This window comes from Protopterus annectens, chromosome 1.part0 (assembly GCF_019279795.1).
Source record: "Protopterus annectens isolate FY-2018-M chromosome 1.part0, PAN1.0, whole genome shotgun sequence".
NCBI lineage: Eukaryota > Metazoa > Chordata > Ceratodontiformes > Protopteridae > Protopterus > Protopterus annectens.
The window spans coordinates 498,167,042-498,188,686 of NC_056725.1; the positions used below are offsets into that span (position 1 = coordinate 498,167,042).

At 40.9% G+C, this 21,645-nt stretch overlaps 1 protein-coding gene across 1 annotated transcript in view; it reads left to right on the forward strand.

Annotated features, from left to right (window-relative positions):
- Window positions 1-16,182, forward strand: part of LOC122793068 — a 970,692-nt gene extending 954,510 nt beyond the window's left edge. Inside the window, exon 33 of the mRNA XM_044060776.1 lies at window positions 14,309-16,182. Coding sequence (XP_043916711.1) covers window positions 14,309-14,580 — 272 coding nt within the window. The 3' untranslated portion in view covers window positions 14,581-16,182. The remainder of the gene's footprint in view (window positions 1-14,308) is intronic.
- The last annotated feature ends 5,463 nt before the right edge of the window (window positions 16,183-21,645 follow it).

A 21,645-nucleotide genomic window follows, 5' to 3' on the forward strand; every position in this document is an offset into this window, starting at 1 on the left:
ATATTGACAGTAGTAGGTATATCAGAATAGAAATGTATGCACATATAGTTATTGATATCTACATATATACCAACATAACTAGGCATATCCGTACACACAGGATGTGCATACATATATAGGCATATATACATATAGGTTCATAGGTAGGTACTAAGCTATTGGCCCTAGGGCCAATATAAGCCTAGCCAAACAGTACCCTGTCGAGCAGAGCCACAGAAGTGATCCCCGGGGTGAATTTCCTATCTCCCATCCACTCATCAAGATTTTTCTTGAAGAGTGCTAATGAGGATCTTTGTTTGATATAGATAGGTAGCTTGTTCCAGAGTATGGGAAATCTCTGGGACAGGAATCTATCCCTCCAGCATGTTCTGTTTATTGTGGTGACAAGGTTTAGGTCCCTAGAGCATGTAGCTCGGAAGGATTGGGATTTCTTTAAGTGGAGTATATCTAACAGCTCTGGATTTGACATAGCTTTGTATGTTAGGCAGAGTTCGCCTCTGAGTAGGCGATATGCAACAGAGTAAAGCTGGAGTGTTTTGAGACAGTCTGCGTAGGGCATCTGTTTGAGGCTGGTAATCCTCTTTGTGAGGTGTTTCTGCAGCCTTTGCAGTTGTTGTAGATGTCTTGTGAGGTACATGCCAAAAGGGACATTGCACTCTATAATGGGTCTAATGAGTGATGAGTAGAGGGGAACAATGACCTCTTTTTTCCTGGATGAGAAACCTTTTGTGATGAGTTGTGCCACGTAGAAGGATTTCCTGACTACTGTGGCAATGTGATTATCAAAGGAGAGACTACTGTCCACCTGTGTCTCAAGGTCTCTTATCACACTTTTGGTGTTAAGTAGACTACCACCTATGTGGTAGTTCATGGGTGCAGAGTTTTTACCAAAAGGGATGACAATGCACTTTTTGGCATTGAGCTTGACACCAGGCATCTGTCTCAGTGAGGCTCTTTTGTAAGATGTCCACATCGTTAGGAGTTTTGATTATGGCTCCTACTTTGCAGTCATCTGTGAACTTTGTTAGCCAAAGACCTGCTGTGTTAGAAGTAGATACCAAACAGGAGAGGACTCAGGAGTGAACCCTGTGGTACTCCACTTATCACTAGTCTGAAGTTGGATTTAGTGTCTGCTACTTTCACAGTGTGGGTTCTGTCAGTGAGCCAGTTGGCAACCCATCTTGTGACATAGGGATTTATACCTAGTTTAGTGAGTTTATCTATAATTCCAGAGTGAGGGATGGTGTTGAAAACCTTGGTGAGATCTAGATAGGCTGTGTGAACCACCTTACCCTCATCTACGGCTTTGGTGACCACTTCAAAGAAGTCTGTCAGGTTTAGGAGACATAATCTGCCTTTTACAAACCGAACTGGGTAGGGTCCAGAGTTTGGAGATTACCAATGTCATTGTTTATAAGTTTCATGATGATATATTCCATAGCCTTGCAGACCATGCTCATCAGAGTAATGGGGCAGTAGTTCCCGTGGTCCGTGGTGGCTCCCCCTTTGTGGAGTGTGATAACTGTTGCCGTGCGCCATTCAGTGGGCACAAAGCCTGAGGTGAGGCTATGATTGAACATGATACTTAGGTGGGGTGCCAGTTCATTCTGTTGTTTGTGTAGAACGCAGCCTGGGATGTTGTCAGGTCCTATGGATGCTGTGTTCTTGGATTTGGAGAGTGTGGCTTTTACCTGTGCAGCCGTGATTACAGGAACTGTGCATTCTTCCAGTATAGAGATGGGCCCTTTAGGGGGTGAGAGTGGGTTAAAGTTAGCACTGAACCTATCTGCCAGAATGTTGGCAATATCAGTTGGTTCTGTATATTTAGTGCCATTGTGCTGTAACTCAGAGCAGATCTGAGTGTTGCCATTGAGATTCTTGACATAGATATAGAATGTTTTGTGGTTGTCTTTAGAATCAGTGAAAATGTTGTTTTCATAACTAGCTTTGGAGGATTTTATGAGGGATCTCAGCTTCTTACTGAGGCTGACCAGGGAGTTCCTCCAATCATGAGATTTTGCTCTTTTTTGCAACAGTTTCTTTCTTCTGTTGTAGAGTTTGTTTATGACAGGGGGACCACCAGATTGGCTTCCTTTTTTTGGAGGATAGCATCTTGGTTCTGTTAGGGATTGCACAATTCATGCACTCGTGTAAGTGCTTATAAAGTGCATTTACCTCAATTGTCCATCAGTATAGGTGTCGTGAAGTTTGCCACTTCTGTCTTAAGAAGCATGAAGTTGGCTTTTGAGAAATGTTTTATGATAGTTTCCCTAATGGTGGGTGGGGGTGGGATGTGGATGTCTAGGGTGATTAGATTGTGGTCGGATCTGACCAATGAGAAATTGACCTCTGGTGTGGAACACCGGTTGCCCATGTTGGTAATGACCAGGTCTAGGATATTGCTACCCTGGAGGTGGTGTGGATAAGTTGATCGAAGACATTGGAATTTATGAATTCCAGAAAACACAACAGTTTGTCCATGAGTAGTTTTCCCAGTTAATGGTGGGGTAGTTGAAATCGCCCATTATTATTGTGTTATGTTGTACCCTAATATTTTCCACTGCATCAAGAAATGAGGAGTGGGAATCCTGAGCATGGTGGGGGATCTGTAGCAAGCTACAGTTTGGATTGTGGTCTTGCCCAGAGTTAGTTGTACTTGGATAATCTTGGATGCATTATGCTGAGCAACTAGCCTGGAAGTATGGCTATCCTTAATGAATATGGACACGCCTCCGCCTTTAGTGTTTTGGGCCAGGTTAGGTGGCCGAAAGGTGTGGTATGAATTATAGCCTGGTAATGCAGGGGTGCTCTCTGCTGCCTTGAACCAGGTCTCTGTCACTGCACAGATGTCGATGTTTTCCATTTTAAGGACTGCCTCGAGTGAGTGCATTTTGAGGTTTAGGCTTCTAGCATTGAGTAGCATTACCCTCAGATTTTGCTTGCTTGTACCTGTTACAGGGATGAATATGTCATTTGAACCTTGCCTAAAAAAGGCACTATAAGGGTGGCAAGAGCCTTGGCCAGTATCCAGAATCCCAGGGGTGACAGGTGCAGGCCATCTCCGGCAAAGCATCATGGTTTGTCGAACATGTCATCCCAGGCAGACAGATACTGGATCCCCTTAGAAAGACACCAGAAGCTTAGCCAATTGTTGAAGTCAATCATTTTGTCCTTGTACTGTTGTATCATTCTAAGTGATGGCAGGATGCTACTGAGGGCTAGGGTCATACCTGCCTGGGCTACAAGATTGGACAGCTCCTCCATATCTCTTTTCATGTAGTCCAGGGAGGTACGTCTCGGGTTATTCACACCAACATGGACAATGAGAGAGTCATATTTGTACTTGTGGAATGACCTGAGTGCATGCATTATATGACGGATCCTGGCACCTGACAGGCAGCTGACAGTAACTTTCTCCTTGTTTAGCCTGGTGAGTGGAACATCAGTGTGCCTAACTATAGAGTCACCTCTGACTAGAGTGTTGGGTACGTTGTTATGCCTTATGGGCTGTGGTTGAGTGGCACACTGAGTTTGTGGGCTATGTGTCATTCAGGTTGTGTTTGGAGGGTGGAGGTTACTTGTGTTTCTACTTTGGAGGTCCCTGTTGCTTAGGTAGATTTTTGTTGAGAGCCTCAGCGAATGTAGGTGTGTGTTTTGTGTTTCTATGTGTGTGTTTTGGTGGTATAGGTTTTGAGGGACTATGTGATGAGTGTGGTGTGGTGCAAGTGTTTACCTTCTCATCTTGATTGTTTAGTCCAGTCTTGGGTGAAGAGAGCTTTGCTTCCAGTTTGGCTATATAAGTGCATCTTTCACAGGTTGTAGTGTTGGGTGGTAGGAGGAGTTCGTTGTCTGTGTACATGAGGCAATTTCTGCATTGCCCCAAGATGCCCAGATTCATCAGGTAGACAGGAGAAAACACCGGGAGCTGACCGTTAGACATGCCTGGATAGGTGCTTATTTATTAAGAACTAAAAACTGCTTTCCTCTAGACAAGTGAGGAAAGTTTAGTGCTGTAGTAATTTGTAGCTTATTTAGTGCTTACAATCAGTTCTGAACAAGTGCTGATCTCAAAGAAACAGACTTGAGTGCTGAAACTATCTATATATACATATACGTATATCTATATATACATATATCTATATATACATATATGTATATTGGAGCGCTACAGAATCCTGAAAGCCCAAAATCCTGAAGACCATCAGGGGTGAGCTGCCTTAAGATATATGGATGTACATTACCATGCAATCCACCTTGGGTAAATGCAGGCCTACTGCCATCTGCCATACAGACGGTTCTGTTTGTCAGTGTGCTTGTGATGGTGTCAGTTATGTCTTGTTATGTAACAGTTACATGCCATTGTGTCAACGGAGGTCTTTACCCTCTAGGGATTGTCTACAGAGAATAGATAGAGGCTGCTGAACTGTACATCTGAATTACTTACTGTTGATTGTTTGGTATCCTGTGGCCCAGTCTGTCTTTACTATTGTACTACTTGATGGCCTTGGCCTGGACAGCAACATCTGTTAACATTTCCAGACTACTGTATTAGTATAACTGTTTCTCAGTTTATATGGATGTCCATGTCTGCACAGCTATATGACATGGGTTCTACCTGACTTCATCGACACGCCGGAACATCGACAGCGAAATCGGAAGCCGCAGAAGAGCGAGGCAAAAGAGAAGACCACCGGACCGGGACCCAGAAGATCGACAGCAGAAGACCGACCCGGCCGGATGAAAGCACCGCTGAGGGGATGCGAAATGAGAAAGGCTGTGTAAAGTATGCGGTAGTGACGGACGTTAGTAGGTCTTAGTAAGGTAAGTGTGGATAGGGGTGGGTTAGTGATGGGGGGAGAGGGTTAGGTAAGTGGTGTGAGGATGTATGTTGGGTTAGTTTAGTAGGGGGATAAGTGAGTTAGGGTTAGGGGCGGGTCAGGTAAGTGTGTTGGTGAGTGATTGTGTTTGGGTTAGGGGCGGGATAAGTGAGTTAGGGTTAGGGAGGCGTCAGGTAGTAAGTGTCTTGTATGATGGACGACCTTAGGTTAGGGTTGGGTCAGGGTTGTTTGTTGATTGTGGTGTGTGAAGTGTAAGGTTTGGTGTTATGTGGTTTCGGTGATTGCGTTGTCGGTGTTTTGGTGTTTCGGTGAAGTCAGGTAGAACCATGACATGGCATATACAACTGTAATAGTACACAAATACAGCTTCCCCATTTATGCAAACCTGTGTGTGGCATTATATTCTACCCCGAGGTGATCTCTGCCTAACATATAAAGCTATGTCAAACCCAGAGCTGTTGGACATGCTGCACCTAAAGAAATCCCAATCCCTCCAAGCTACACACTCTGGGGACCTAAACCTTGTCACCACAATAAACAGGATATGCTGGAGGGATAGATTCCTGTCCCAGAGACTTCCCATACTCTAGAACAGGCTACCCATCTATGTCAAGCAAAGTTCTTCGTTAGCACTCTTCAAGAAAAATCTTGATGAGGGGATGGGAAATAAGAAATACACCCTCGGGGATCACTTCTGTGACTCTGCTCGACAGTGGCACAGGAAAATATCTTTCTTGGGTGGGGTAAGCCAGGGAACCTTGCTGGCTAGGCTTACGTAGGCCCTTGGGCCGATATACTAGTACCTACCTATGAACCTATATCCTTTGATCTCTCTGTGGGTATATGTTGCAGGCAATGATTGTCATTTGTATGGGTGGCTCATACAGTCTCCAGTTGGTAAGGTGGTTACTGTAGGAATAGTGGCTGTTCCATACTGTGTGCACCTTCTACATATATATCTTACTATACATATCTCTCCGTATGTGTAATTACATATATATATATATATATATATATATATATATGTATATATATATATATATATATATATATATATATATATATATATATATATATATATATATATATATATATGTATATATATATATATGGTTCTACCTGACTTAAATGACAGCGCAGAAGACCGACAGCTCCAGAAGACCAACGAAGAACCGCAGCGAATCGCGGGTTGCAGAACATCGACAATGCAGAAGACCGACACGGATGACAACACCAACGCCAGGATGCCGACATGGGGAAAGCTGTGTGAGTATCTAGTGTGGCGGCGGGCGTTGCGGGTCGAGCAGGTAAGTGTGGAGATTGACGGTCTGTGGGGATAGGGGGTGGGTTAAGTGAGTTAGGGTTAGGGAGGCGATAGGGGGGTGGGTTAAGTGAGTTAGGGTTAGGGGGCTTGATAGGGTAAGTGTCACGATAGTTAGGGTTACTTAGGGTTAGGGTAAGGTTTAGTGTGGGCTTGTAAGGATTTTGGTGTGCTTGTGTTGTGTGTGTGGTTTGTGGAATGGGGATGTGTTTTGTTTTAATAATTGTTATTGTGGTGTGTGCAGTGGTGATGTGGTTGTCGGTGTTGTGTGGTTTCGCTATGTCAGGTAGAACCATATATATATATATATATATATATATATATATATATATATATAAATTGAAATATATATATATATATATATATATATATATATATATATATATGGGTCTACTTCATTTGATCGAAAAACCATTTGATCGAAACCCATTTGATGGAAAGTTCATTTGATCAAAAACCAGTATTCAAGGCATAAAACTGGGATTCTTCCCCCTCCCCAATGTCGTGCGACTTTGGAGTTGGTATATATAGTTTGGGGGGTGTGGGGGGCACCCAGTTTCCTTTAAAAGAAAAAAAAACAAAAAGTACAGATTTTAAACAAAAATAGGTGGGGGGCCTCACCCCCCCCCCAACTATATATACCAACTGCAGGGTCGCACGACATTGGGGAGGGGGATGAATCCCTGTTATTTCCCTTGAATACTGGTTTTCAATCAAATGAACTTTTGATCAACTGGGTTTCGATAAAATGGTCTTTCGATCAAATGAAGTAGACCCATATATATATATATATATATATATATGTGTGTGTGTGTGTCTGTGTATATGTATCCTAGGTATGTTGATTGCTACCACAGTGTACATTCCCTTTGGGAGCCAGACTGTACTGCATGATATGTTACTGATACCAGTCTTACATCATACAGGTGGGATGGAGTACTGTTAGCATCTTTTGCCCATGTCGTGTCAGGTACTGGGTATCGGGGCTGCAACAGTTGGCAGTGTATTGCAGGTCAGACATGTTTGGCTGGGGGGGGGATACCTAATCATACAAGACGTATGTTGTTTGGGGCCTCTCAACCCCAGTAACGGTGCATGTGGACATATATGTTTATGTTATGTTCCCATTGTTATCTACAGATGTATGTCCATATAAACCTATTTAGATACATATATATGCTTACATATATATAACTTGCTGTATATATGTAGTTATATAGATGTAGACATATATATCTATAGATGTATGCATTTGTATGTATATATGTTTACATTTATATATATATATATATATATATATATATATATATATATATATATATATATATTATATCTATATCTACATATATAGATATGTTATATCTATTTAGGTAATAATATCTATACATACACACACACACACACACACACACACACACACACACACACACACACACACACACACACACACACACACACACACACATACATGTTGTAATACATTCCCTGTACTGTTGAATGACTGGGCTGGATGATATCTTTGTGAAAACATCAGGCTTATGTAGCACTGACATGGCTTAGTGGTAAATCACTTTGGCTATGGTGTGCAGGGTCCTGGTTTCGAGCCTTGCAGAGGCTATTTATTTTGTTGCTAGGCAGAACAAGAGCCATTGGATACAGAGTGATTAAGGCACTTTTGAGCATTTGTAAGCACGTTTGCATGGAGGTAAGCACTGCTAACTTCCGGTTACAGTTTTGTATACTCAGCTTCTAAATTGCTCAACCTGTGTAGGCATGGCTTACCTCCACGCAAACAGGCTTAAACCTACTTACTGCTGCTTAAAAGTGCTTACTTCTGCTTACCCCTGCAATAATGTCTTTAAAAGAAAAGAAAAAAGGGTTGATAGGAAAGTGGTGAAAAAGGGGCACAAAGAGGGAAAGACAGTAATAAAAATAGCTAGGGATGTGCAGGAAGGGTGTAGGGAAGGACCATAGCTGCCCATTTCTTCTACAGCAACAGTTGTGCATATACACTGAATTTGGAGGTAGATTTGGACACTTAAACCCCTGAGAGAGGGGTGAGGACAACAATAATATATTGTGATGCCAATTAGACCTGATTACATGTATCCAGTGGACACGTGTGCAAAATGGACAGGTATGTATGGGGCGTGATTTTTTTTTTTGGAAACAGATTGTCCTTTCTATTTTTGTCAAGGTGAGAGTGGGATGTTGGGGAGGGGTAGTAGTGGGGAGGTAGGTTGGTAAGGTTATAAGACAAGACAAACACGATGCATACAGTGGCAGTATATGACACATGTAGGGGGTAAACACCTTGATGGGGATGGGTGTTGGGAAATCGGAAGCCCATGAGCCCCCTAGTGGAAACAATGGGACTGAGGTCCCCACCCATGGGCAGTCACCACTGCACCTTCACAGCCCCGATGGTGGCTGTGCTGAGGGCTGAGTCTCAGAGCCAAACTGATGCTCAAGTCGCTACACATGGACCTTGAGCTGACATAGAAGATCACCAACCTGCTGGTTGAGCTCTCTGCACACCATGACTCGGACCTGGTGACTGGCTCATAGGTTCATAGTTTAGTACTAAGCTAACTGTCCTTGCGAGCCATTTTAAGCCTAGACAATTATCCCTTGTGAGACTCAAACCCTGCACCTTGTGTTTGTAAGGCAAACATCTTAGCCATTAAGCCACCCTCCCAACCCAGGGGACCTGGCCACGCCCGCTCCCATGGGGGCCCTTCACCTGAGGTGGTTCCACCCGTAGGTGGTGCAGGACCAACAGATGAGAAGGTTCCGGGTTGGGCCCCAGACTTGCTGGTGCCCAGTGCCATGGCCAGCTGAGGTGGGACAGGTGGGTCTGCTGGGACAGGCCTTCCCAAAAGTGCTATAGTGTTTTGATTTCATCATCATATGTGGGTTAGTAATACTCAACACATTCCAAGGTTAGGTATAACAGCATGCATAGATATTCCCATTAACCCAGACACCAGATATGGAACAGTTGCATAGCAAACAGAACACATGCATATATGGGACCACAGTGGTAATAACAACGGCATGCAGGTACATTGATGGTACCGTGTCACCAATGTTGAAATAATTCAATATTGCACATGCATGGAAACAAATATAAATATTCATTAACCAATATGGCATAATCAGAACATTGGAGACATTACATACCGGTTGGGGTGGGTATGTAGTTTATTGTTGGACATATGGTGGAGTGGGGGAGATGTCAGTTAACAACTAGTATATTCCTGTAGTCTACATTACTTTCCTAGTCAGTGCTGTTATCTGTACCTTACAAGTATTACTAAACTACCATATAGCCTTAGTTTGGACAGTGATATGGCTGTTGTCATCATTATACATGAGCTGGTTTTACCTACAGTTTACATCTCTTACCTGGTATGCCTGTGGAGGAAATGTTTGTTAACACTAACTGTTTCTACACATACTCCCAGATTCCAGGTTGATGTTATGCACATAGCTATCCAACTCTTTATGCACAGACTCTGGCCATGTCTTGACCACATGCAGGTGTACCGGGACATATCTAGACTATTGCCTTCTTCAACCTTTATTGACTTGACACACACATATACATACTTTCCTACACAGTTATATTATGTAGCACAGTGTGGGTGATGGTGATCAGTGATACTTTATTATTCAGAAAAACTGCAACACTCACTGTTCCCTACAATACCAGAGTAAACAGTACCAGTGCGGTTTATGAAGGGTTTTATTTCTCGGCACAATGTTCGTATCCAACGTACCTGTGGGAGCAATGATTGTTAGCACTACCTGATTGTTGCCACAGAAAGTTCCGGATTACACATTAGTATTATGCACATACATCTCACGCTGTTACTATACACAGTCTGGTCACAGCTTGACAACATGGGGGTGTAGATAGGATATACATGGCTTATTACTCTCCTTACAGTTTCAGGAGTTACTACAGTGATAGGTTTGTTCTCATATATGTTTGACAATCACTTGTATTCCCTGTTGGTTGGCTAAACATCTGGGATCATCCCACAGACTTCCCAGGGGGACAGGGGGACAGGCAGCAGATATGGGCCCATATACTGGACATCCTGGTCTTATCTGTACAGTTGTGGGGTATGATTCTATATGCAGCCTACTTCCACTCCCAGGATTCAGACCATGGCTGTGTCTGCTACAACTTACAGACTGTCCATCAGAGTTGTGTGTGCTATATAGATATTGCTGTATATCTCCTATCCGCTTTCTGTCATATAATTCTCCTGTGCTTTGGCATTCTGACCTTGTATTACAACACTCTTATACAGATATCCTAGACAGTGTGGGCAACAGTGACGACTACTACCTCATTATTCAGAGCAACTGCATCAGTCGCAATGCCGTGCAATACCAATGTAAACAGTACCAGTAAAGGGTAACATTCTTGTATTTCTGGGCACAGTGTTGGTATCCGACAGACCTGTGGAATAACTGTTTGTTATCACTCCCTGAATGTTGCCACACACAGTACCAGATTATACATTACTAAAATGCACATACATCTCACTCTGTTACTGTACACACTCTGGCCACAGCTTGACAACATGGGGGTGTAAATGGGACATACGTGGCTTCTTACTTTCATATGGTTTTGGGGAGTTGCTAGTGTGCCAGCTTTGTTCTCATAGATGTGTGTCAATCAGTTGTACTTCCTGTTTGCTGCCTATACGTCTGGGATCATTCCACTGATTTCACAGGGGGACAGGTTAACAGGCACCAGATATGGGCCACTTTACTGGATATTCTGGACATATCAGTACAGTTGTGGGGTATGATTATGTATGCAGACTACTCCCACTGACAGGATTCGAACCATGGCTGTGTAAGCTAAAAATATAACAGTTCACATCTTAGTTGCATGTGCTATTCAGGGTTTGTTGTCTGCCTTTTCCCTGTTTTTTTGTCCGTGTGTCTCACAGTTGCACTGAATGGCCTCTGGGGATTACAACAGTCATATACAGGTATTCCTACACATTCTATTTATGGTGCACCGTGTGGGTAACAGTGCTTAATGCAACAGTACTATTACGTGATTGCAAATCTACATTACCATATGATACCAGAGTATACACATGCACTCCAGCAGTTACAACTTTATTGTCAGACTATTATGCTTTATTTATATACAAACTATATGAGACTCTTCCTGCCATATTCTTCGGTGTATGCAGTACTTGCCTTGAACAATACAGGTTTTATACAGGCATTTAATTTACTAATACTTTTAGTTTTATTTCCTATGACAGTAAATGCATGAGTATTACTGACCTGCCTCACATTGCAACCTCACCAGGCGACTGATGTGGACCTCCTGGTTTGCAGCCCACTCCATTACAGCTGTGGGGGACATAAGAGGAATATTTAGCCATACCTATCTATGATATACATGAGCTGGCAATTATTACACACATAGTGGGGTGATACACACAGCTGGGGCATCCCTTTCTGCTCTAGCCTCTTGGATCCACTGGTCCAAGAGGTCTCCCTTACACTGCTTCAGGTCAGCATAATGATGCCTGACCTGCTCACCAGTTCAGGGTATGCCAGTGGCACAGGTGAGGTCACGGGCGAGACAGTTCCAGGCCTCCGCCTTATATTGGGAGCCCTGGAACTGGCCCTGCAGCAGTCTCTGATCATGGTCTTTGACAAGGAGTCCTGTCATGACTCTGGACTCCTGGATGCACCAGCTTTGCACCCAAAAGCACACACCTTCTCCCCTTCCTGACATGGTGCCTGCAAGGGGAAGCTATAACCAGTTATGAGATATATTCCCACCTCTTGGGTTTAAGTAGGGATGATTTCCCGCACTTTTCCATGATTAGCTGGTCTTGAAAAGGCTAAGCTATGGGCAAACCTGCTTACCTAGGTTTGGCATTGTTTAAAGGGGTATACCTCAGGGCACACTGTGTTAGCTAGCCTACACATTGCTTACATCTCCTAAGCCAGCCTGTGCAATGGTTAGCATTGATTACATTAGACTTTACATTATATTTCCTTTTTGGCATTGATTTATTATTCATTACACCTTATATGTATGCCTGGTATCCATGATTCATGTGTACGTACACTGTATGGGTTCCTTGTGTTTCATTGGGGACTTCAACACTCTATTTTATTTATTTTTTTATTGGGGACTTCAACACACCTGACTTCTGGGTTTACAGCTGTACACCAGTTCACATATTTATTTTATGTAGTGGGTTGAGGCATATATATCTGTATACTGATTCCTTTCACAGGTTCAGTTTGATTTTACTATGGTGAAGGCTTGTTTGCTGATAGCTCATTCTTCTGTACTTTTGTGATGGCTTGGTGGCTAACTACTGTGACTGTAATGTATAGGGTCCTGGGGTCAAGACTTGCAAGGCTGTATATTTTGTTGATGGGCAGAACAAGGGCCATTGGATACAGAGTGATTAGTGCACTTTTGAGCATTTGTAAGTGGGTTTGCGTGGGTTTGCATGAGGATAAGCAATGCTAACCTCCGGTTACATATGCTTACAGAGAGTTAGCTTCAAAAGTGCTTAACCTGTGTGTGCATTGCTTACCCTCATGCAAACGGGCTTAAACCCACTTACTAGTGCTTAAATATGCTTAATACTGCTTATTGGTGCTTAAACCTGCTTACTAGTGTTTTATTCATTATGATACTGACACATCACATGTGCATTTACTGCAGTACTCCAGTTCATTACTATATGTTATTTAGTGGGTTATGCAATATAAATATTAGTCATAATGTGCTTTGCCATGGAAACTGGAATGTGCTGCAGTGGGACTTGAACAGGGAATGTCTGCTTGTAAGGCGAATGCTCTGCCCACTACACTATTGATATGCTGCTTCATTTGCATATATCTTCCTTGTTATCCTCTTCAACTATTTAAGCTGCATTAACCATAGCTAAGCGATGGGCACACCCGCATACCTATGGATAGCTTTAATCAGATTTTTTTTAAAAAAAAGTTTTTTCATTTTATTTCAGTATACTTGCTGTTGTACATGAGGGGGGCTGTTGGTGGGGATATACGGACACCTATGAGTGGTCTCATTTCTTAGCCCTTTCTGCTGTTCTTCATTGCAGGGGCGTGTATATTCTGAGACCACTGCTCTCAGCCACACTCCATGCACTCTTACACGCTCCATGTAAGATTAGGAGCCTAGGCAGCGCGCCTCATTAATATGCACGGCGCACTGCCATCCTGCTCCTAAACAGCCACCTCCATGCAGGACTAAGCTAGTCCTGCACGGAGGATTAATAAATCTGGGGGGGGGGGTGGTGTTTAGTGCATACTGTGTTATGGAATACACTTACATTTCATCATCTCACTGTATACCATAGTTATCATAGTTACTTCATTACTGAGGTAGATGTCACCCCCCCCCACATCTTCATATATTTCTGTTTGCTTTGAATCTGTGTAAATGAATTGTGTTACAGTTGTGTCCACTTTGACTAGAGTGCTGTCAAGCTGAAACTACAGAAATATATGTTCTTCTTGGAAAACATTGCCCTGTTTTTAGTAAGAATGCATGACAAGGGAACACACTTGGATCAGCATAAATTTCACAATACAATGTCCTAAGTTTTCTTAGTATGTTGTCAGCCATTTATTAGAAGTTAATAATATATAGATGCCAGATACAGAGCTTTAGTATGTCTGCATGCCTCTTAAAGAAGAGAATACATCATTTATTTCCCATTTGCTAAAACAAACATTTAAAACTGCTACTGCAGATGTTATGAATGGATTCATTTACTTATGTTATGGCAAAACTTGTGTATTTACAATACATAGTTTTTTTCTTACAGCATTTATTTAAGCATCATAAGTAAAGATGTGAGATGCAGTGGAAAGGTAAAGGTCGACACCATTGGCTGGACAGTATTTGAGACTGACTTTTTTCATACAAAAGTTAGCTCTCTAGAGGCATCATGGGAACATTCCAACAAATTGCTAAGTATCATGATAAAAACAAAAGTGAAATGTGCATCTGTGTCTTGAACTGTTTACCGCAGCCAGCCAGATATTTGATGTTTTTATATATGTATGCAGTTCTGAATGTAATTATCTGTTTATCTGTTTATGTTTCTAGCCACATACCAGAAGATTACACCAGTTTCTCGACCTGCTGATAGCAAGGAGGCTGGAAGTAGCTACTCAGTTACATTATATATTGGTGATCAGATGTCTCCTACACAACAGAGGACACGGTGTCATTCATTTGTGGCCCAGCAGGCTGCAGGACTGCAAAAAGTACAGCACTTGACTGAACAGCAGACAGAAGCAGGCAAAGGAAGTGATGAGGACACTCAGACAAAACAGAGAAAAAAAGCAGTGTTTGGAAAATTTGGGAGGAAAGTGTAGAATGAGTCTCCTCCAATGCCAGCGCCAATTTAGCCACTATGTCTAACTACTGATAAATATTACAATACATTAGCCTAGCCTTGCATAAAAAATATCTTCTGCTCATCATTAAGCTTTAGGTAAATAGTCTGTGGAGAAAAAAATGCAAGGTATTTACCTTCTGGTTTCAGCCACAAGAGGGCAGTGCTGCCAATGACTGAAAAGCTGAAAGACCACAGGATTCAGAGAAACCATGCTATTAAGGTCATCTTGAAAGGCAAAACGCTCTGAGCAGCAATCCTTCCTCCAAAGACAGTATCATTTTACTAGCAATTTCTGAGTACTGCATCCATACGGATTTGATATGGCATCTACTTCTTGTCCACAAATTGTGCAAAAATTAAGTTTTACATCCTTTCCCTTGAGAGGACAAGAATGAAACTAAAGTTTAATGGTTCAAAGCCCTCCATTTCTGTGCAGATCAGTTTGTATACTACAACTAGGAGGTGTGCAGGAGTTGACATTGTTGTGTATGAGTCCCTGTGCATTACTTTGTTGTATATGTATCACAGTAACTAGATCAGACAAACTCTGCATTATTCAGTCCCACAACCCATGCAAACATGCGTGTGCAGATCTGTGAAGAGCGGCAGGTAATGTGTGGCCTGTTGCCTCTTCCTTCTAGCTGCCCCAGTTAGACTGCATTAAGAGTGAGCAGAATTACCTTGGCTTCCCTCATTATTTTATACAACATGATGAAGCAGCATGAGATAGTAACAGAGCAAAAGACATATTCTCATTAAGTTCTTGAGTTCAGTCATTTCAATAACCTCTGTATTCAATTTACAAGAGTTTAATGTGAATTGGGTTTAACTTTCTAAACCTTTTATTTAATCTGTTACCAGTAACAGGAACATTACTAGTACAAGAGACAAACAATGTTAAGTAAATTAATAATGTGCATTTCTATAAGTATTACACCTATAGCTTCATTCTAGAAATGCTGTGGCTTCTCGTCCTTTTTTTTTTTTCTTTTTTTTTTATTGTGTATGCTCAGTATATAGTCCTGGTCAGGACTGTACTATATTTAGAATCTTTGAAGGTGCAGTATTTCTCAGTGCACTATATTCATATATGGCATCTCTAAGTTAGATGCATCACAACAGTGATGACTGGCATAACTCAGCAGCCCCCATCCCCCAATACACAGAGAAGCTGGACTTGTCATGTGATGTATATTGCTGCTGGAAGACAGCACTACATGTTACGGTAAAACAAAGCATTTTGCTTTACTGTTTTGTAAATAATGCCCAACAAATATTTAATAGAAATAATATGTAAGGCAAGTTGCTGGATGTCAGGGACTATAAGACGTGGGAGAGTTATACCACTGTAGTGGGACTAGGGGTGATCCTTGAAGTTGCGATGTCTAGGCAGTCATGCTGACCTATAGACCATATCTGTTTCTGCGTTATTTGTGTAATTTTATCATTATTAACTAATCCGTATAGGCTAAAATATTACCAAGATACACAAAATGAATTGTTCATAGTTCATTGGGTTAATACTTGTTTCATATGCTGATACTTTGTACACTGATCAACAGACTAACCAAGCTTCCACCAAGACTGAAAAAGCAAAAAAACTTTATTCCAAAGGATAAGTGCTTTCACACATAGTGCTTCATCAGATCCATAAAAGAACATTACAGGTGTATGTATTTATATAATCAAACTCAATCAATCAACCAATCAAATAAAACATCAATTACTGATGTATGCTTCATTTTTTTAAAACAGGTTTTAAAGGTACAGATGAATTAATTCATGGCAGTTTATCTGCCTGCAGCCTCACAATCCATTTTGCTTTAACATTTTCCAGTTTATTATTAAAATCTCCTCTTCTCTTACTGGTATGTACAAGCTGCAAAACACTAAAGACAAAAGAATGCCCTGGTGTCAAAGAAACATGTTTAGCCAATGCATTTAACAAATTTGCTTGTTTAATATCCCCCATATGTTGTAAAATACGCTCTTTCAGCATTCTAACTGTCTTGCCTATATAAAAAGATGTGCAAGACTTACATCTAGCCAGATAAATTAATCCTTTGGACCTACAGTCAGCATAAAAGCATGGTTTAAACAAATAATCAACTACAGGCTGCTGAAATTCTTGTGTAGAAGATATATAAATACAGGCTTTACAGTGTCTACAAGCATAAGTACCTTGATGATCAGATAAAGGCAGCGAAACATGGGCTGTTTTATAACAAAGCTGTCTCTTAAGAGAAAGATTATTTTTAAATGTATAACAAAGTTTAACACCTACAATGCCCTTAACCTTGTCATCAGAAAGTAAAACAGGCCAGAACTTAACCACATCACAAGCATGTTGAATATCATTTCCATAGCTCAAAGACAGTCTAACATTATTAGAGGCAGCATCACATACATTACTCTTAAGGGGGACAGAAGACCGATGAAAAAATGGTTGACCTCTATCAGAGCGCATGGTAGTAACATCATTCAAGCTATTATCTAATGATTGTTTATTATAGCTTCTTGCTAATAGCTCATCTTTGAGGCATCGCATAGCTCCCTTGCACTGATCAATACCTTTAAAACCCATTTTAAAAAAACGAAGCATACATCAGTAATTGATGTTTTATTTGATTGGTTAATTGATTGATTTTGATTATATAAATACATACACCTGTAATGTTCGTTTATGGATCTGATGAAGCACTATGTGTGAAAGCATTTATCCTTTGGAATAATTTTTTTTACTTTTTCAGTCTTGGTGGAAGCTTGGTTACTCTGTTGGTCATATTATAATTTTTTCATCAAGTAACCTTTGGCTGTTGGTTGTATTTCTTTTTCTGCATACTTTGTACACTGCACAGTTTAAGAGCTCTCTAAGCTACATTTCTTTGTGGCAAAATATAGGGAAGAACAGTGTGTGTGTGTGTGTGTGTGTGTGTGTGTGTGTGTGTGTGTGTGTGTGTGTGTGTGTGTGTGTGTGTAACAGAGAGCATGAATGTACATCTTCATAATGTTCACATCCAGGATTCTTAGAAACAGATGATTCATATTTGAGGAAATCCACTTAAGTCTTGAAAGTGACATTTGAATCCAACTGAAATTCCACTTCTGTGAAATCAGCCTAGCTCATGAGGCTTGTGCTGCTAATACTTCTTATGTAAGAGGTTTTGTTTTTCAATGTTTTTTGGTTTCAGTGGAATTTCAGTTAGATATAGTTTAAGGCTATCCCTGAGAGTATGTGTAGCACAGAGAACATACTGTCATCACTGATCTTCATTCAGTATATCCGTCAGGTGATATAAGACTTCCTGCATACATCAAACTTTAACATCAAGAAAATGCAGCCAAGGAGCTGCCCACTAGCACAGAACAGAACATACTTTTAGTTAGTTTTTAGTTCTGTATTACTTTGTACTCTGGTTACAAGTTCAGTCTTTATGTTTTCAAGGGGTTCCACATTTTTTCCTTAATGTAAATGTGTTTTCTTGTCAGTTTTTCATCAACTTGTGCTCCTTTTGTTGCTCTCTTGTCAAAATATCTTTAGAGAAAGCAAAGATTTTGTTACATTCCTGCATGATCTAAGACCACAGTATTATAGACTGCAGTCTTATCCAGGAATTTAGTCTTGTTTTACATAAAAGAGTAAATATTGCACTTCAGATTCCTCTTAGAGGTTATATAACCTCAGATGGCATGTAGAATTGTCTTTCACACTAACTCTGTTTGGCCTTCAAAATAAATGTTGAGTTTCTTTAATTTCATAGGTTCGTATGTAAGTACTAGGCTAGCTGCCCTTGCAGGCCATTTTAAGCCTAGCCAATTTCCTTTTTTGTGCTCAAAGTAACTAATCCTATTTGGTTATAGACTGGTCATCTCATGGTTAATGATTTTATATTTTCTCTAATGAGATTAACTGTGATCATCCCATGGATAATTTACTTGTGTCCATTAGTAATACCGGGGGCAATCCTGGGGTAAATTTTTTGTTTCCCATCCATAGATCCAAGTTAGACTTGAATGTGGACAGGAATGAGTTATGTTTTATGTGGATGAGGATTCTGTTCCAGAACAGCATTATCCTCTGTAACATTTACATGTCCATGCAAACCATTCTGCTGATGTTGCAGAAGAGGTTTAGACCCTAGGCTGAGTGTTTCTCATGCCATATGACTTACTAACGTGCAGTAAATTCATCAGTAATGGGTCAGAGATACATTGTATACCAGACATAGGTCACCTCTTAGTAGTCTGTAGGATACCAAGTTTAGTGATAGAGCTTTGAGTCAGCTCATGTAGGATATGTTAAGAATGAAGTCCCTCTTTTAAAAATCACTTTGAGTTAAAAAATTAGCCATCAGAAAAGTAGGTATTAAGTCCTGTAAGGCAACATACAGCTCTAGATGAAAATATTCATGTTCTTCTTGCCCCTAAAAGATGTGTGTGGTTTTGGATTATACTTTTACCTTCAGGTTATGTCCAGGACTTACAAAGAACTTGAGATGACATGCCTGCTCTCTTTTTGTACGATGCAGGCATCATTAATTTCTTTCTTAGTTACTGGTAGCAGCTTTGTCTGCTACCTTAGCCATGTTCTGCTTTCCTTGTTAGAGACATAAAAGGGACACGTTATGTTAATCACTGTTCATGTTCAGGTGTGGTTCATCTCATCAGGACTGCAGTCAACTTAGCAATGATTCTATATCTTCTAAACTGACACTGACCCCTGCTCATGCAACTTTATCACTTCTACCATTGGTAAAGGTAATAGATCTGTCGGGGCTATGTAAAGTCACTAACTAGTTTTCTGTTGTACTAACTGTAGCTCTAGAGGTTATTAAATCATTTGCCATCACTATGAACGGCTGTAAATTACTCATCTGGTGTTTTTCTTTATTCACTAATACCTGAACTGTCAGAGATACTTAACCTTATCTGTCTCTGTATCTCACAGGGGGGGGGGGGGGCAAGATAGTCCCCCTTTCCTGGTCTTGCAGCATGGAATTTTAGCCTTGAATATTTATTTTTTTATTTATTGTTCATTGGCTTGGTTAGTCCCACTAGGCTAGCAGCCTCCATTCATAGGAGACCTGAAGTGGTATTTAAAATTCTAGGGGACATTTAGCCAGGGCATCAGAGAACTTCCAATAGGTGCTGTGGGTCTTTTACATCCGCCTGTGCTGCCACCAACTCAAGCAGATGGGGCCTTGGTTTAATGTGTCACCCAAAGGATGACATACTCCGGAGTGCAGCACCCTTGTTATGCCATACTGCCACATCAGCAATCAATCTACCTGGTGTGGGAATAGAACCCACAGACTTCTGAATGAAAGGTGAGTATGCTACCTGTTGTGCTGCTCTCATTACCATTTAATGTTCAAGAATTTTCTTTTCAATCTCCATATAAGGACAAGTATACTTCTTTATATCAAGTAATGGAAGCTCGAACTTTGTATAACATAAATTATGAGCGAAGACAACCAAATGTTATGGATTTCCCCAACATTCATTAGAATCCTGAAGATGATCATTGCTCTACTAATTTCAGTCATTATAAATGCCCTTGACAGTCATACAAGATACAATCCTGTGAACTACACCTATCCTAATACAATACTTGAGCATTCTGGCACAGTATAGGATCTCTTTGTCAAAGCTCCAGGCTCCAGGGTTCAGTCTCAGTTTATGGACACTGAATGCAGCTGCATATATTCTGTCCACATTTACATTATTTTTTTGCAGTCACTCTGGTTTCCTCTCACAGACATGCTATTTGGTTGGCTTTGCCCCAGGTCTTGAACTGGAAAGGACTATGAACCATTTCAGTTCCCCACTTAATAAATGAGAGATAAGTAATTACTTTAGCAATTATTTGGTCATTGTGTAAATGCACTAAATCTTCTAGGTCCATGAGTTCTCTGCCCCTTTCTCTCTCTTTCTCTCTCTCTCTCTCTCTCTCTCTCTCTCTCTCTCTCTCTCCCTCTTCCACAAGGAAAAAGTCCTGGAGCACAAATATTGTAAATTGTTTTATTTTCTGTTTGCATGTCTAACAATGGTGTACTTGATACCTTGTTATGGGCAAAGGAGTTCACCTTATCTAGCTGTTTGTCTGTAGTTGTCTGTGTATTTGCCTGTCTACCTACCTATGAGTTTTCTCCACAGATTTGACTGAATCCCATTGAGCACAATCATATCAAGATTTATCTGTTAATATTTCTTGAAGTCATGAAAGCTAGTTTATAAAAAAAAAAAAAAAAAAAAAAAAAAAGACTGCTGTGCTTTTTGGTGCCTAGCAAATTACCTTTGAAACGCTTTTTTGCATAGAACATGCCCCTCCACCTCACAGACTCCATGTGGTTGAACTGCCACTCCTAAATCCCCTTCAACTTATGCACACAAACAATAAAATCACAAAGCCTCAGAGAAAAGGAAATGGTGTTAACATTTCAAACCATTTCTCTTCCTCCATCATCCATCTGGGACAGTTAAACTGGTTGTCACTTGATCGCTGAGGTATTGCACAAGCAGATATCAGTTTTTTACTGGTTGAAGAGTTGTCCAGAATTCTGGGCTGCTCTCTCTCTGTGACACACACACACACATGTGTGTGCATGTGAACGTGTGCCTGTGTGAGTGTGTGTGTGTGTGTGTGTGTGTGTGTGTGTGTGTGTGTGTGTGTGTGTGTGTGTGTGTGTGTGTGTGTGTGTGTGTGTGTGTGTGTATTAATTTTACCATGACTGATATGTGACAAACAGTTGCATTTACCTGGTTCTGTGATACTTTACTGCATATTGCTGTATTTTTTCAAATAAGTGGTGTAATTCAGTTACGATCAATTTCCAGGATAAGTCTCTTATTGCTGCCATAAAAGACGCCAGTCAGGACATGATGATAATTTGTGAGCTGTATGAATCATAGCCGCATCATCAGGGTGATACAGATGCATAGCAGGTTAGAGCACAGCAATAGAAGTTAAAAGCAGTCCTTTCTTCATAAGCCCCAGATACACATCAGCCTCTTTAACTCTTTTTAGGATCAGCATTACATC